We start from the raw sequence: 12,316 nt of genomic DNA on the forward strand, positions 1-12,316 counted from the left end.
AATTATGCCCTTCGTTAAAGGTAATTATATTCAATGTAGAGAATTTGTGCAATTTAAGTGGTCAGAGGGAAGAATTAAATATTTGGGGATTAAAGTTGATAATGATTTAAATAATTTATATAAATTGAACTATTTACTTTTATAAAATTAAAGATTTAAATAGGTGTAATAACTTGCCTATAACCTTAGTAGGTAGAATGAATTGTATAAAAATGAATATTTTTCCAAGGGTTCGAAACCTTTTTCAGTCAAATCCTTGTTGGATTCCTCAAAAAATTTTAAGGATTTATATTTGAGTGTGTTTGGAAAAATTGACCTGGAAATTTGAATTAAGAGGCTTGCAACTATGTAAAGAAAATGAGAAAAATTATTTAATGTTAGGTATAGATTGGGTCAATATAATTTTTTTTACATCAATTATATTTAATTCCTCAACAATTAAAAAAAATGAACCCAACATTATCAGATTTGTTTTAGATGTGGTCAGGAAGTTGGTTCATTTTTGCATTCTATTTGGAAGTGTTCTAGAGTAAGACCTTTGTTTCTAAGAAGTGCATGGTCATTACTTGGAAATCAGATACAAATTTAAGGATGGAGATAGGGCATGCTGAATTGCATTCTTGTATTTCACTTGAGAAAATAACATAATTTATGTAATAAGCATCAATTTATTTTAAAGTATGGAGCCCATACTTACAACACATTGATTTGAAAATTTGAAGGGCTCTCTGAAAGCCCATCCTCTTTGTAACCCCCAGTTCCATTGTTATTTGTATTGAGACTATTATTTCTTTTTGACATTCTCCCAATTTTTTTTTCCTTTCTTTGATATTTTAGGGGAGGGTTGGTGAGGGGGGGGGAGGGAAGAGATGAAGGAGTGGGGTTTATATGTGTAATTAATTTTTTCTTTAGTTTTATTGAATATGTAGATATGAATGTGGTTTTAAAATTCTTAAAATATTTTAAAAAAGGAAACAAACCTGGCACCCAGACAGGTACCTGGTGTCTAATCCACCAATAGACCATGTTTTATTAATAATTTTATTCAATACAATTCCATGGTTACTTATTTTGAAAGTAAATAAAATAATGATGTATATAGAAAAATAGCCACATCTAAGTGCATAGAGTTGTCCACGTCCACAGAGTAGGGATTGGGATGGGTCCACAAGGCAGCTGGTGCTCAACATTCAGAGAGACATGCCTGTCAAAGCCTCTCTACCCCACAGCAAGGCAACGATAGAAAAATAAATGGACTTCTATCCTCAAAGGTGAAGCGCTGGCACAGGGAATGGGGCCTAGTGTCCAGCAGTGGCTGAGAGGACGTATACAGGCCCAGCGCACACAGCCATCCTGCAAACATATGGTGCGTGTGCACCCATGTGGGGGGGGGGGGGAATGGTGAAAGTGAGGGAGGGTGACTGGAAGGAGGGGTGAGTGTGGGGGAGAGAGTGAAGGTGGATATGATGGGGTGGAGTGGATCTTGGCCAGTAGGGTGGGGGGAGAGGGAGTGGGATGAGGAAGGGGGTGGAGGAGGTCTAGGGCAGTGGGGTGGGTGTTGGTAGCCAGGCAGGATGAGACATCGGCCAGTCAGCAACTCCCAGCTGGGAAAACAAGTACTAGAGGATGAAGCTGATGCAGTTGGTTCTGGCCTGAGTCCACCTGTTCTGGCCAGAGGCCGTCGGTCCCAGTCAGAGACTGTTAGTAGATGAGTGATGCTGCTACTGGATTGTAGCAAGGCCTTTCGGTCAGCCCCACCTGTACTGACTCAACTCCACTGTCACCCTTCACCAAGACTAGCTCCAGCTCCTGGTAGTTCTCAAGCCTCATCACATCTTTGTCCTGAAATGGAGAATAAAGAGTCAACTCCCCTATCGAGGAACTCCATGTCAGGGTGAGGGGGGCGGCAAGGCGAGGGGCCAAGGAAGTCAGTGGGATGATGGGAGCGGTGACAGCGTAGCAAGGGGTGCACTGGGATGCAGTGTAGCAGGATGCAACGTAGATTTGTCCACCTTGTCATGCTCTCCTGACTTACCTTCCTCAGTAGTGTGTTGGGCAGCTTCCTGATCTTCTCCACTTTCTCTGGACTAACAGCCAGCTCCTGGCAGGTGACCCTTAGCAGTGCCTGGAACGTGAGCTCGCATCGATCTAGTTCCACCTCGATGAAATCGTCGTCTTCTGCCGTAGGGTTGTGGAGTCGAACTTTCAGCACCAGCTCTGTGGGAAGGAAGGAAAATGCTGTCTGTGGCATCTGCAGCGTGGCCTGGATTACTGTGCCCAACTGATGACTGTACCTTGTGGGATAGGTCGATGATCTGTCACAGCACCAAGACTGGGCGATAATCTCTGTCAACTGCCAGGGTCAGCTCACACTGTAATGGACCCCTTTGGATCGGAGATGAGGAGGTCTTCTCTTCCAGAGGGAGTTAGTTTCCACAGATGGCTTTGGGGTCAAGAAACTCGGTTGATTTAAAGCAGAGGTTGATGGTTTCTTGATTAGTGAGGGTGTCAAAAGTTATGTCAAGTAGACAGGAGAATGGGGTTGAGTGGAAGAATATGAAATTTGTTGTCATGTAATAAAAACAGTGCAATATTGCAAGGAATTTGCTTTCGTCTGTTGTAAGTCAGGCAGATTGGCAGAAATTGCCTGAAGCACCTCTTAGGGTCAGAGAAAGAGAAGCAAGAGAGCCCCCTTAGAGTCACCGAATATCCATGAATTCATTTCTGTCGCTGCTGCAGCTCCACAGCCATAAAGGGTCCAGTCCAAACCATCATCAGCCCAAGCTGCAGTTCTGAATCCCAACACCATCAATATACCTTCAACGCCCTCTTGCACCCCGGTTCCAATACCTGGTCATCCTTCAGCCAGTCTCCAGCAGTCCGTCACCTGGTGTGAATCCCTCGACCACAGTTGCCAGCAGCCTGTACAGGTTCCTCACTTCGAGCAGCCTGTGTGTTCTTCAGCTGCAGAACCCCTTGGTGGTCTGCTGTCACTGACCCGTGGGTTGTCTCCTCTCCTTTTCAAACAGGAGATTTTCTCCACATTTTCTGGTTCCCTGCAACAGTCCTCTGCTTCCTCAGAGTCTGCATCCTCTCATAGACGCTGCCATCTTGGGCGCAGACCCTGTGATTGCAGAATCTTTAAATAAAACCACTGTGAGGTCCATTTACAGGCAGTTTAAAGTCTGCATGAAGCTGATGGCAGTCAGACTGAATGGTTGGACCACACGGAAAAGCTGTTCTCCGTGGTTCTGCACCAGCTGTAGTGCTGCTGTTATAGAGCAAGGGAGGAAACTTGATGGGCCAAATGACCTCATTCTGGTCACACTGTGCCTTCTGTGTTAGATACAATGGATTGACCAATACATAGATCATGAATGTAATGAGCAGCACCCTCGTCCCCTGCCCCCTCTCACCTTGCTCTCTCTCAGGCACTGCTCCCCTCCAGAGGAGCTGGGACGTGGCTGGGCTCTTGGCCTGCAGGCAGACCCACTGACTCGTGGCAGGCAGCGGCGTTGAGCAGGTAGTGGAAGCTGGGAAGCTGGTGCCGGAGCCCTGGCCGCTGTCCACCAATGGGAGGGGTGGGTTCGCCAGGTAGTTAGGGATGATCGGGAGCTCTGCACATCCATTCACCGCTGCCACAGTACTCTCATCCACTGCAGAGTGAGAAAGCGGCAGTGAGAATCTTCCACACAGTGCTCAGGTGTGGGACAAGGGTATCACTGGCTGAAACACTGGGCTCCTGTCCTCATTGGCCCTGACCTCAGCCGATTGCGCAAGTGTGTGCGAGCTCAGAGACAATCGCTTCTTGTGCAAAGAAACAGGCCTTCGAGCCACCTTATCCATGCTGATCAAATCAGCATTCTGGGCAGGCTCCATTGCCTGCATTTGTGCCACACCTAAACCCTCCCTCTATCCATAGATCTGTTCAAATTGTATCATTCAGGTGCACATTCTAGATTATGACCACCCTCTGTGTAAAAACGTTGCCCCTTGGTTCCCTCCCAAATTTCCTCCCTCTTCCTGCCCAACTACTGCAATACTTGTACCTTCCTCCAACACCTCATACCCTCCATGTGTCACAGCACAATGTGACTTCCCGAAACAGGTCTGAAGTAAAACACAGATGTCTGCAGATACCATGTTTGATGTAAAAAAACACAAACTCAGCAGGTTAAACAGCATACTTTATATAGCAAAGATAAAGATGCATAATCAATGTTTTGGCCTTGAGGTATGGAAAAATGTTGGCAGGCGCCCGAACAAAATGATGGAGGTGAGGGGTGGGGGAGGAGCACAGTCCCAAAGGCAGGAGGTAATAGATAGCTAAGGGAGGGAGGGCACACCAGCAAACAGGAGGGGGGGGGGGTGGCTCGGTGAATAGAGAGGGATAGGAATGGAGAGCTGAGGTCGTCCTCCCTTCCTTCCCTTTCCGTATGTCTTTTGTCCAGCTCTCCACACCATTCCCTCTTCATTCACAGAGCCATCCCTCCTCCCTGTTTGCTGGTGTGCCCTCCCTCCCTTACCCACCTATTACCACCTGGTTGTGAGACCATGCTCCTGCACCCCCCCCACCATTTTGTTTGGGTATCTGCCTACATTTTGTCAATCCTTGCTCAAGCTTGAATCGTTGGTTACATATCTTTTATCTTTGCTATATAAAGTACATTGTTTGACCTGTTGAGTTTCTCCAGAATTGTCTTTACCTCGCTTCTGCTACAGCAGCACCAGTCATCGTGTTGCCAGACCCACACTGCTCCCTGAGGTACGGCATTGGACCAAGACCCAGCTGGATCCCTCCCTCTGATGGCCTCCCATCACCAACCCAATTTTGGGCCCACTTTGACAGGTTTGTTCCCTGTGCCTGGTAACAGACTCCCAAGTAGTCAAAGAAGGATGCCGAGTACTCAGTTTCCCAATGGAGTGAGGGTTTTATGGTTACTATTTAATCACTGAAAAAATTTTGTGCTTTTTAAATCCCTTATTTTTATTTATCTGCTGGAAACCTGATCCCAGACTGCCAGGATGAATTGGGAACGGAGTTCAACGTAAACCACCTGCCCATTGCACAAATTCCTGTCAAAGAGGGAGGCAATATTAGCATTGGAGAATGGTCCTGACCTGGATTTCGCAGCGGGCCTGGCCATGACCTGGGGTACAGGTGGACAGTGAAAGGGCTGGGTGGTACAGGCGAACAATGAGCAGGATGGGACGGGAGTACAGGTGGGCAGTGAGCAGGGTAGGGACATGGGGTACAGGCAGTGAGCAGAGTGGAGACGTGGGGACCAGGCAGTCGTAGAGCAGGGTGGAAATGTGAGGTACAGGGAGACAAGGATCAGGGTGGGGCTGTGGGGTACAGGAAGTTAGAGAGCAGGATGGGTTGTGGAGTACTGACAGATGGTGAGCAGGGGAGGGAGGGGTGGTGGTACAGGCAGACAGTAAGTGGAGTGGGGACAGGATGTACAGGTGGATGTAGGATGGGGAAAAGGACAGTAAGTGGGGAGATATGGTTTATGCAGATAGTAAGCCGGTGGGGACGTGGGGTAGGGGTATAGGTGGACGGAGAGCAGGGCTGCGATGCAAAGGGATGGAGAGCAGGGTTGGGGGGATATAGGTGGATAGAGACTGGGGTAGGGTACCGGCAGATGGAGAGGGGATACAGGTGGATGGAGAGTGGAGTACAGGTGGACAGAGGGCAGGGTGGGGGAACAGACCGATGGAGAGTGGGGTGAGGTGAGGGTTACTGGTTAATGGATATCAGTGGGGGGAAATACAGGCAGACAGTGTAGAGTGGTCTTGGGAGATACAGGTGGTCAGCAAGGTGAGGTTGGGGGTACAGGTGGACCTAGAGCAGGGTGGGCGTACAGAGAGCAGAGTTGTGTGGGGGGGGGGTATGGGCACTGTGACAGGAGTGCACAGGCAGACAGAGCGGGGTAGGGATGGGGGTGGGGAGTACAGGGGACAGAGCGGGGTGGGAGGTACATGCGGGGATAGTGGGGTGAGGGATTCTTGCAGATGGATAATGGGCTGGGGTCGTAGAGCGCTGGGGGATACAGGCGGACAGAGAGCGATGGGGGGGTGGGGGGGTTCAGGTGGACGGGGGAGGGTACAGGCGGACGGATAGCAGAGTAGTTACCTCCCAATATCGCCCGGATCTCCGGTTTGGACGTCAGTTGGGCCGCACTCTCACCCTTGGCGGTGAGGATTTCTTTATCCGCCCCGGCTGCCAGCAAGTCGGAAACGATGCCGGGGTGAGCCCGCTTGCACGCCCAGTGCAGGCACGTCCTGCAACATAACCGGAGCCAGTACAGTTACCACCGCCAGAGGAGCAACCCCCACCCCAACCGGCACCCGGCTGCGGCTTCCCCCTCTCCCTCCAACCAACCGTGGACAAGGTTCCCCCGGCCCGGCCCGGCCCGGCCCCCTTCCTACCAGCCGTTGACGAGGTTCTGTCCGTTGACCCAGGCCCCACTGTCCAGCAGCCGCCGCACCGCCTCGGCGTCCCCGACGCTGCACGCCTCCCGCAGCCGCTCCTCCAGCTCCAGCTGCGGGTTGGCCGCCATCACGTCCCGCAACCCTCAGCCTCTTCGCTCCGCCCTCCCCCTTCAGGCCCCGGGCTCCTCACTCACTCCACGCCTCCAGCAGGCTCCACCCCTCCAGAGCGAGCCGCGGGACAGGCACGGTAGGGATGCGGGTGGTCCTGGGGAAGGGATGGGAGGTCTGGGCCGGAGGGCCATCGGGGTCGGCGAGTCCTGTGGCTGCGACCCCCCAACTGCACAGACTCGTCTTGGAGCGGCCCGGCCCCAGTGGGGAAACGAAGCCATAAGGAGCGGGTCGATCAGCCCCTGGCAGCAGAGGGGCTCCAGGAGGCTCACTACCTCTCTCCTGTCAGCCCGAGGATGCCAGTAACACCCTGCTACCTTCAGGCAGAAGCCTGAACACAACACCTCTGGATTCGAACAGTTTCTTTCCAACAGCCATCAGGGTCTTGAACCTCCCTGTGATCAGCCGTGCCCATGAGGGGTTGCACATAACACCAGAAAACTGGGAGACCACTCTTTCCCCCCCCCCCTCTCCTCCAACCCCCTCTCAATTTGAGGAGAAGCAGAGGAGAGAAGAGTCAACCCGTGGAATGATGACCATGGTGGTTGTCCTTTGAGGGGCTCTACGGCTGAAGAACACACAGGCGGCGGGCTGTTGGCTTGAGGAACCCGCGGCGGCTGCTAGTGACTGCAGTCGAGGAGATTGATGGACATGTGTTTGGAGCGGGCTGCTGGAGATTGGCTAAAGGGGTACCAGGTATTGGAACTGGGATGCGAGAGGGCGCTGAAGGTTTCCTGGTTTTGTCGGGGTTTGGATATGGAGCTTGGGCTGCTGATGGTTTGGACTGGACTTTGTGTTGGCTGCAGCAGCGCAAGCGGTGAATCCACGGACACTCGGGGACTCTGATGGGACTCTTTTGCTTCTCTCTCTCTCTCTCTCTCTCTCTCTCTCTCTGACTGTAAGAGGCAATTTCTGCTGATGGCAAATCTGTCTGCCGTAAGCAAATTCTATGTAATATTGCACTTTTGTTTACATGACAATAAAATAATCTTTTTTTGAATATTTTATTTAAGTTTTAAGAAAATACAGAATATAGGATTCAATTAATATAATATCAATAATGCTGAAAATAAATCAGAAAAAACATTCATAAGGTCCGAAAAAAAGACCACTTCTTCTCCCAGCGTCCCCTCCTCAGATTCAAAAGAAAAGGGGACAAACAGTGGGGAAATAGAGAGAGATAAAAAGAAATAAATGGAAAATAAAAAGCAACAGGAGCAAGATTCGCCATCTCAGAGTCGCATCATTTAAAAAGTATTAAATTTCTAATACTAATTGACAAATATCAAAATAAATTATACAGTCAGGGCATTAAAGCAATCTAAATAAGGTTGCCAAATTTCGATGAACATACTATATCTATTCCTTAGTCTGTAAGAAATATTCTCAAGGAGAATACATCTTTGCACTTCCATGTTCCAACAATCAATGTGAAGTAGGGAATCGAATTTCTATGTTACCACTATACATTTCTTGGCTATTGACAATGCAATTTTAATAAATTTAGATGTACTTCTGGAGAAATTTACTTTTATAACAGCCAAATTCCCCCCCAAAAAAACAATTCCGGGTTCAGAGGGAAGTTCACCCTCACAATTTTTGTCAACATTTACAATAAAAGAATCTTGAATCTAATCATGATTGCTTGTGCTGCTGGTCAATTTTTGCACTAAGATTACTATGAATATTATCTATATTTGGCACTTATTGTCTATTAATTTAATTCAATTTTTTTACTATTATAATATTTCTTTTTAACTACTTGTTCTACTACTGCAAGGAAGAATTTTGTGCATGTGTACATTGTGTTATCATTATCTCCCCTACTCCCTGGAGCCCTGCATTCACAGTTTATATAGGTTGGCACAACATTGTGGGCTGAAGAAAGGCCTGTAACGTGGGTGACAGGAGTGGGCAGCATACAAGGCGTTGCAGTGCCCCTGCCCATGCTGGGTGTCTGGTCTTGGTGTATGGGTATGATGCTCTCATTGCCATCTTCTGTAGTTTGAGGAGTCATGAACAAACCATTGGGTGTAATTGATTGCACGGGTTAGTGGGGTAGAAGGACCTGATACCGTGCTGAACATCTAAAGGTAAATCAAAACCCTCCCCCCCCCTTCCCCAAGGAGGCTGAAAGGACATCTTTGATCCCTTTTCTCTGCTTATCTCTTCCCTTTCCTCAATAAACATTGGTCTGAACTGCAACACAAGTCTGGTGTCAAGCAATGAGTGTAATTTGGTCCTGAGAGAGGACACTGGCCAATTATTAAATCATTCCAATACTGTAAAACACATCTATGGGGCAAAAAGAAAAAAATCCTGCCTCCTGACCTGCACAGACGTGTTCTCCTCCACCCTGCTCTGGCACCAGATGCAAATCCTTCATTACCTCCTGTCTGTACTGACTCCGCTTCCCATTCCTGCTCCTTCCTCTCTTGTTCTGACACTGGATTCTCCTCCCACCACACCTGCTTTCCTCAAGGTCTTTCCTGGGGGATGACACAAAGCAGAGGCTGGTTGATTTTGGGAGTGGGGTGGAGAAAATGTTAGGGGTGGGATCAGGAGATGGAGGCAAAGGCAAGAGAAAGGAGGGGGTTGTGGGGAAGGGTGCAATGCTCAGCAGGGCTGGAGAAGCTCAGCAGGCCAACCAGCATACAGAGGAAGTTGACATTTCAGGCCTGAGCCCTTCCTTCAAAAACTTCAACAGGTGTATAATGGAGAGCATTCTGTCTGGTTGCATCACTGGCACAGAGGTGCCAATACTCAGGCCAGGAAAAATCCCAGCGGGATGTAATCTCGGCCTGTGACATCGCAGGCACCAGACTTCAGTCCATCAAGGACATCGACATGAGGCAGTGTCTTAAGTAAACAGCCTCTGTCTTCAAGGACCTCCACCACCCAGGCCTTGTCCTCTTCACTCCGCTATCATCAGGGAAAAGGTACAGGAGCCTGAAGATGAGCACTCAGTGGCACAAGGTCAGCTTCTTCCCCTCCGCCATCAGATTCCTATATAGCAATGTTGTAAAATGGTTAATAATATGCACTGTGACGCTGCCGCAAAACCCCGAATTTCATGACTTATTCATGACAATAAATTCTGATGCTGGTACAATGGCTGGATGGTCACGTGATCCACTGACGCGTTGCCTGGCAACGGCGCCTGCCCGCACCGACAGGTGTGTCAAGGATAAGGTCGTGACGCAGGGCAGGCTGGGAGGTTGTGGCTGTGCGGTGCAGTGTGGGAGCAGGCAGGCGACCGGCGCCATTTTGCGGAACGCGGGCCTGAGGGAAAGATGTTGTCGAACGCGCAGCTGCTGGATGAGCTGATGGGCCGCGACCGGAACCTGGCCCCGGACGAGAAGCGGCAGAACGTGCGCTGGGATGATGACAGCGTGAGTGGCAGGCTGGCGAGGGCGGGGAGGTGGTGACAGGCCGTCCGGTCTCGGGCTCGGGGAGCGAGGCGAGGCGAGGCCCACAAGCGGGAGGGAGGGAGGGGGAAGATGTGACAAGGAGGAGTCTCTGCTGTCGTCCCGAATCTGCCCTCGGGGTCTGGCCGCGGCTGCACCCTGGTCCTCGGGGTCTGGTTACCGGGGACGTGGCTGGCTGCATGGCCGCTTCCTTAGACTCCACCCCGGAGGAGGGATGGTCATTCACTCGGCGTCGCGGAGATTGGTGCTGAGCTCCGGGCCTTGTCATCCGTGCCAGGGCCCGTCGGTCACCACCAGCGGAAGGGTGACAGATCTCCAGGCGGCACGGGACTCCGCAGCTCCCCCAGGCCCGTCCCTTTCCTGGTTCTCCCCCCCCCCCCCGCATCCCTAGCGGACGGGTGATTGATCTCCAGACGGCCATGGGACTCCGCACCTCCCCCAGGCCCGTCCCCGGCCCAGCCCTGGCTTCCCCCCCGCTCACCCATCGAGCTGGTGACTAATCACCGTGCGTTTCCCAGCCGCCACAGTACTCATCAACTCCGCTGGGAATGGAAGGAAAGGCGGCTTCCTGTTGGGGATTGCGTTCATTCATGAAACACCGGCATTCGCAAACTTAAGATTGATTAAGAATCTATTGTCTTGACAGTTGTTGGGTAGAAATATCTCAGTGAAAACATTTATATGAACGACCATACAAAATAAATAAAAATAGTGCAAGAAAAAGTCAAAGTGAGGCAGTGGCTGTGGTTGATTGTTTATTCAGAAATCTGATGGCAGAGGGGAAGAAGCTGTCCTTGTGCTCACTGACTGCTTGAGTTCCATTATGATAATTTCCGGTGACGCATTGATTATCAACTTGTTTTTTAAACTCTGGTGGTTTTCATATTTTTAAAATATACGGTCACATCCCATCATTTACTATCTATCATCAGACACCTCAACAAAAAACTCAATCATGGACTCACTTTGATTTTTTTTCTCTAAGTATTGCAGTCAGTTTGTTTCCATTTCATTATTTACATGTGTATGTTCAGTATGGTTTTTTTTTTGAACACAAATAAGTGATAATTCTGCTTCACCTACAGGAAAAAGAATCTCAGGGTTGTATGTACTTGGATAATAAATCTGAAATCTAAACCAAAATAGCTGTTCCCAGTGGTGTTTTGATCCAAGTTTGGCGGAATGGTTGCCCGTTAGGTGTGGGAGAAAGGGAGCCATTACATCAACTTTGTGGATGAGTCTCACTATAAACTTGAATAGCATCCATCAGTGAATAGTTAAAATTTGAGGCCAGTAAGCAGTTCTGATGAAAGGTTAGTGATCTTAAATGTGGGAGAAAAACTTTTAGGAGTGGTAGGTATCTGGAATGTGGTGGAAAGTGATAGTAGCATTTAAGAAACTTCTAGATAGATTCACAAACATGAAGGGGATGGAGTGTTATCTGTTACGTGCAAGCAGCAGAGTTTTAATTTGAATTGAATATCATATTTGGCACAGGCATAGGCCAAAGGGCCTGTTCCTTTACTGAACTGTTCTGTGTTTTGTATTTCTGCATGCACAGACATTATTTGGCCTAAGAATCAGAAACAGCCAATGGCTCTGGCTGTTCTGTTATCCAACAAAATTTTAGCTGACCTACCTCAACATCATTTTCCCCAGCATTCCCTTAAATCCTCTCATCTATCGATTTTGAATGAACTTTGTGACTAAGCCTCCACATCTGTTGTATAGTGAGTCGAGAGATTTACTAGCCTCTGAACAAAATTCTTATCCACCAGATTCGGGAACAGCTGCTACCCCTCCAGCTTCAGACTCCTCAGCAACAAACTCAATCAGGAACTCATTTTAGGACTCTTACTTTTGCACTTTATTGATTTTTATTTCTCTCCTTATTGCACAGTTGACAGTGTTTCGATATTTAATGCTGTTTCATGTTCTTTGGGTGCCTTTCATGTAATCTGCATACTTTAAGGTTCAAAGTTCTTTTTTTGTCACGTATTAATACATGTGATATACATGATGCATTTCCAAGTTTTGTCTGTTATCTGGCAAACAAAACATCACCATCAACATTCCCTGGCACCGCTAACACAATAAGAGAAAGAGAAGCAAAAAAAAGTCCATTCAGAAACAGAGCTTTCTCGCAGCCTCTGCAGTAGCAGACTCCAGTTCAAACCATTGGGCAAAGCATAGATTTACCAGAATGATCCTGATCTCCACAATTTACAAGGAGAGGTTATAGTTTGGAATTTGGAAACTTGAAGGGTGAAGATACTGACTGTAGA

General features: G+C 48.7%; 2 protein-coding genes across 8 annotated transcripts in view; one reads left to right on the forward strand and one right to left on the reverse strand.

Moving 5' to 3' along the window:
* Positions 1–996: 996 nt before the first annotated feature.
* On the reverse strand, positions 997–10,782 carry ankrd40 (ankyrin repeat domain 40). 3 transcript variants are annotated; one of them, XM_069929927.1, is made up of 6 exons: positions 10,513–10,782; positions 8,993–9,092; positions 6,137–6,285; positions 3,417–3,656; positions 2,036–2,217; positions 997–1,842 (listed from the first exon to the last, which is right to left on the reverse strand). In XM_069929927.1, the coding sequence occupies exons 1-6, from the start codon at positions 10,514–10,516 to the stop codon at positions 1,702–1,704; spliced, it is 816 nt and encodes a 271-aa protein (XP_069786028.1). In that variant the 5' UTR covers positions 10,517–10,782; the 3' UTR covers positions 997–1,701. The 3 variants fall into 3 exon arrangements, with proteins under 3 accessions (XP_069786028.1, XP_069786027.1, XP_069786029.1); XM_069929926.1 differs by lacking the exons at positions 8,993–9,092; positions 10,513–10,782 and adding an exon at positions 6,433–6,886; XM_069929928.1 differs by lacking the exons at positions 3,417–3,656; positions 8,993–9,092; positions 10,513–10,782 and adding an exon at positions 6,433–6,889.
* The window catches only part of luc7l3 (LUC7-like 3 pre-mRNA splicing factor), a 30,448-nt gene continuing 27,956 nt past the window's right edge, over positions 9,825–12,316 (forward strand). For 2 of the 5 annotated variants that reach the window (XR_011354847.1, XM_069929924.1), the window contains exon 1: positions 9,827–9,995. Coding sequence is in view for 3 of the 5 variants with exons in the window: in XM_069929924.1 (XP_069786025.1) it covers positions 9,897–9,995 (99 nt within the window). In the remaining 2 variants the exon portion in view is untranslated. Of the gene's footprint in view, positions 9,996–12,316 lie in introns of all 5 variants that reach the window. The other 3 variants (XM_069929923.1, XM_069929925.1, XR_011354848.1) reach the window with 2 other exon arrangements.

This window comes from Narcine bancroftii, chromosome 3 (genome assembly GCF_036971445.1).
Source record: "Narcine bancroftii isolate sNarBan1 chromosome 3, sNarBan1.hap1, whole genome shotgun sequence".
Taxonomy (NCBI): Eukaryota; Metazoa; Chordata; class Chondrichthyes; order Torpediniformes; family Narcinidae; genus Narcine; species Narcine bancroftii.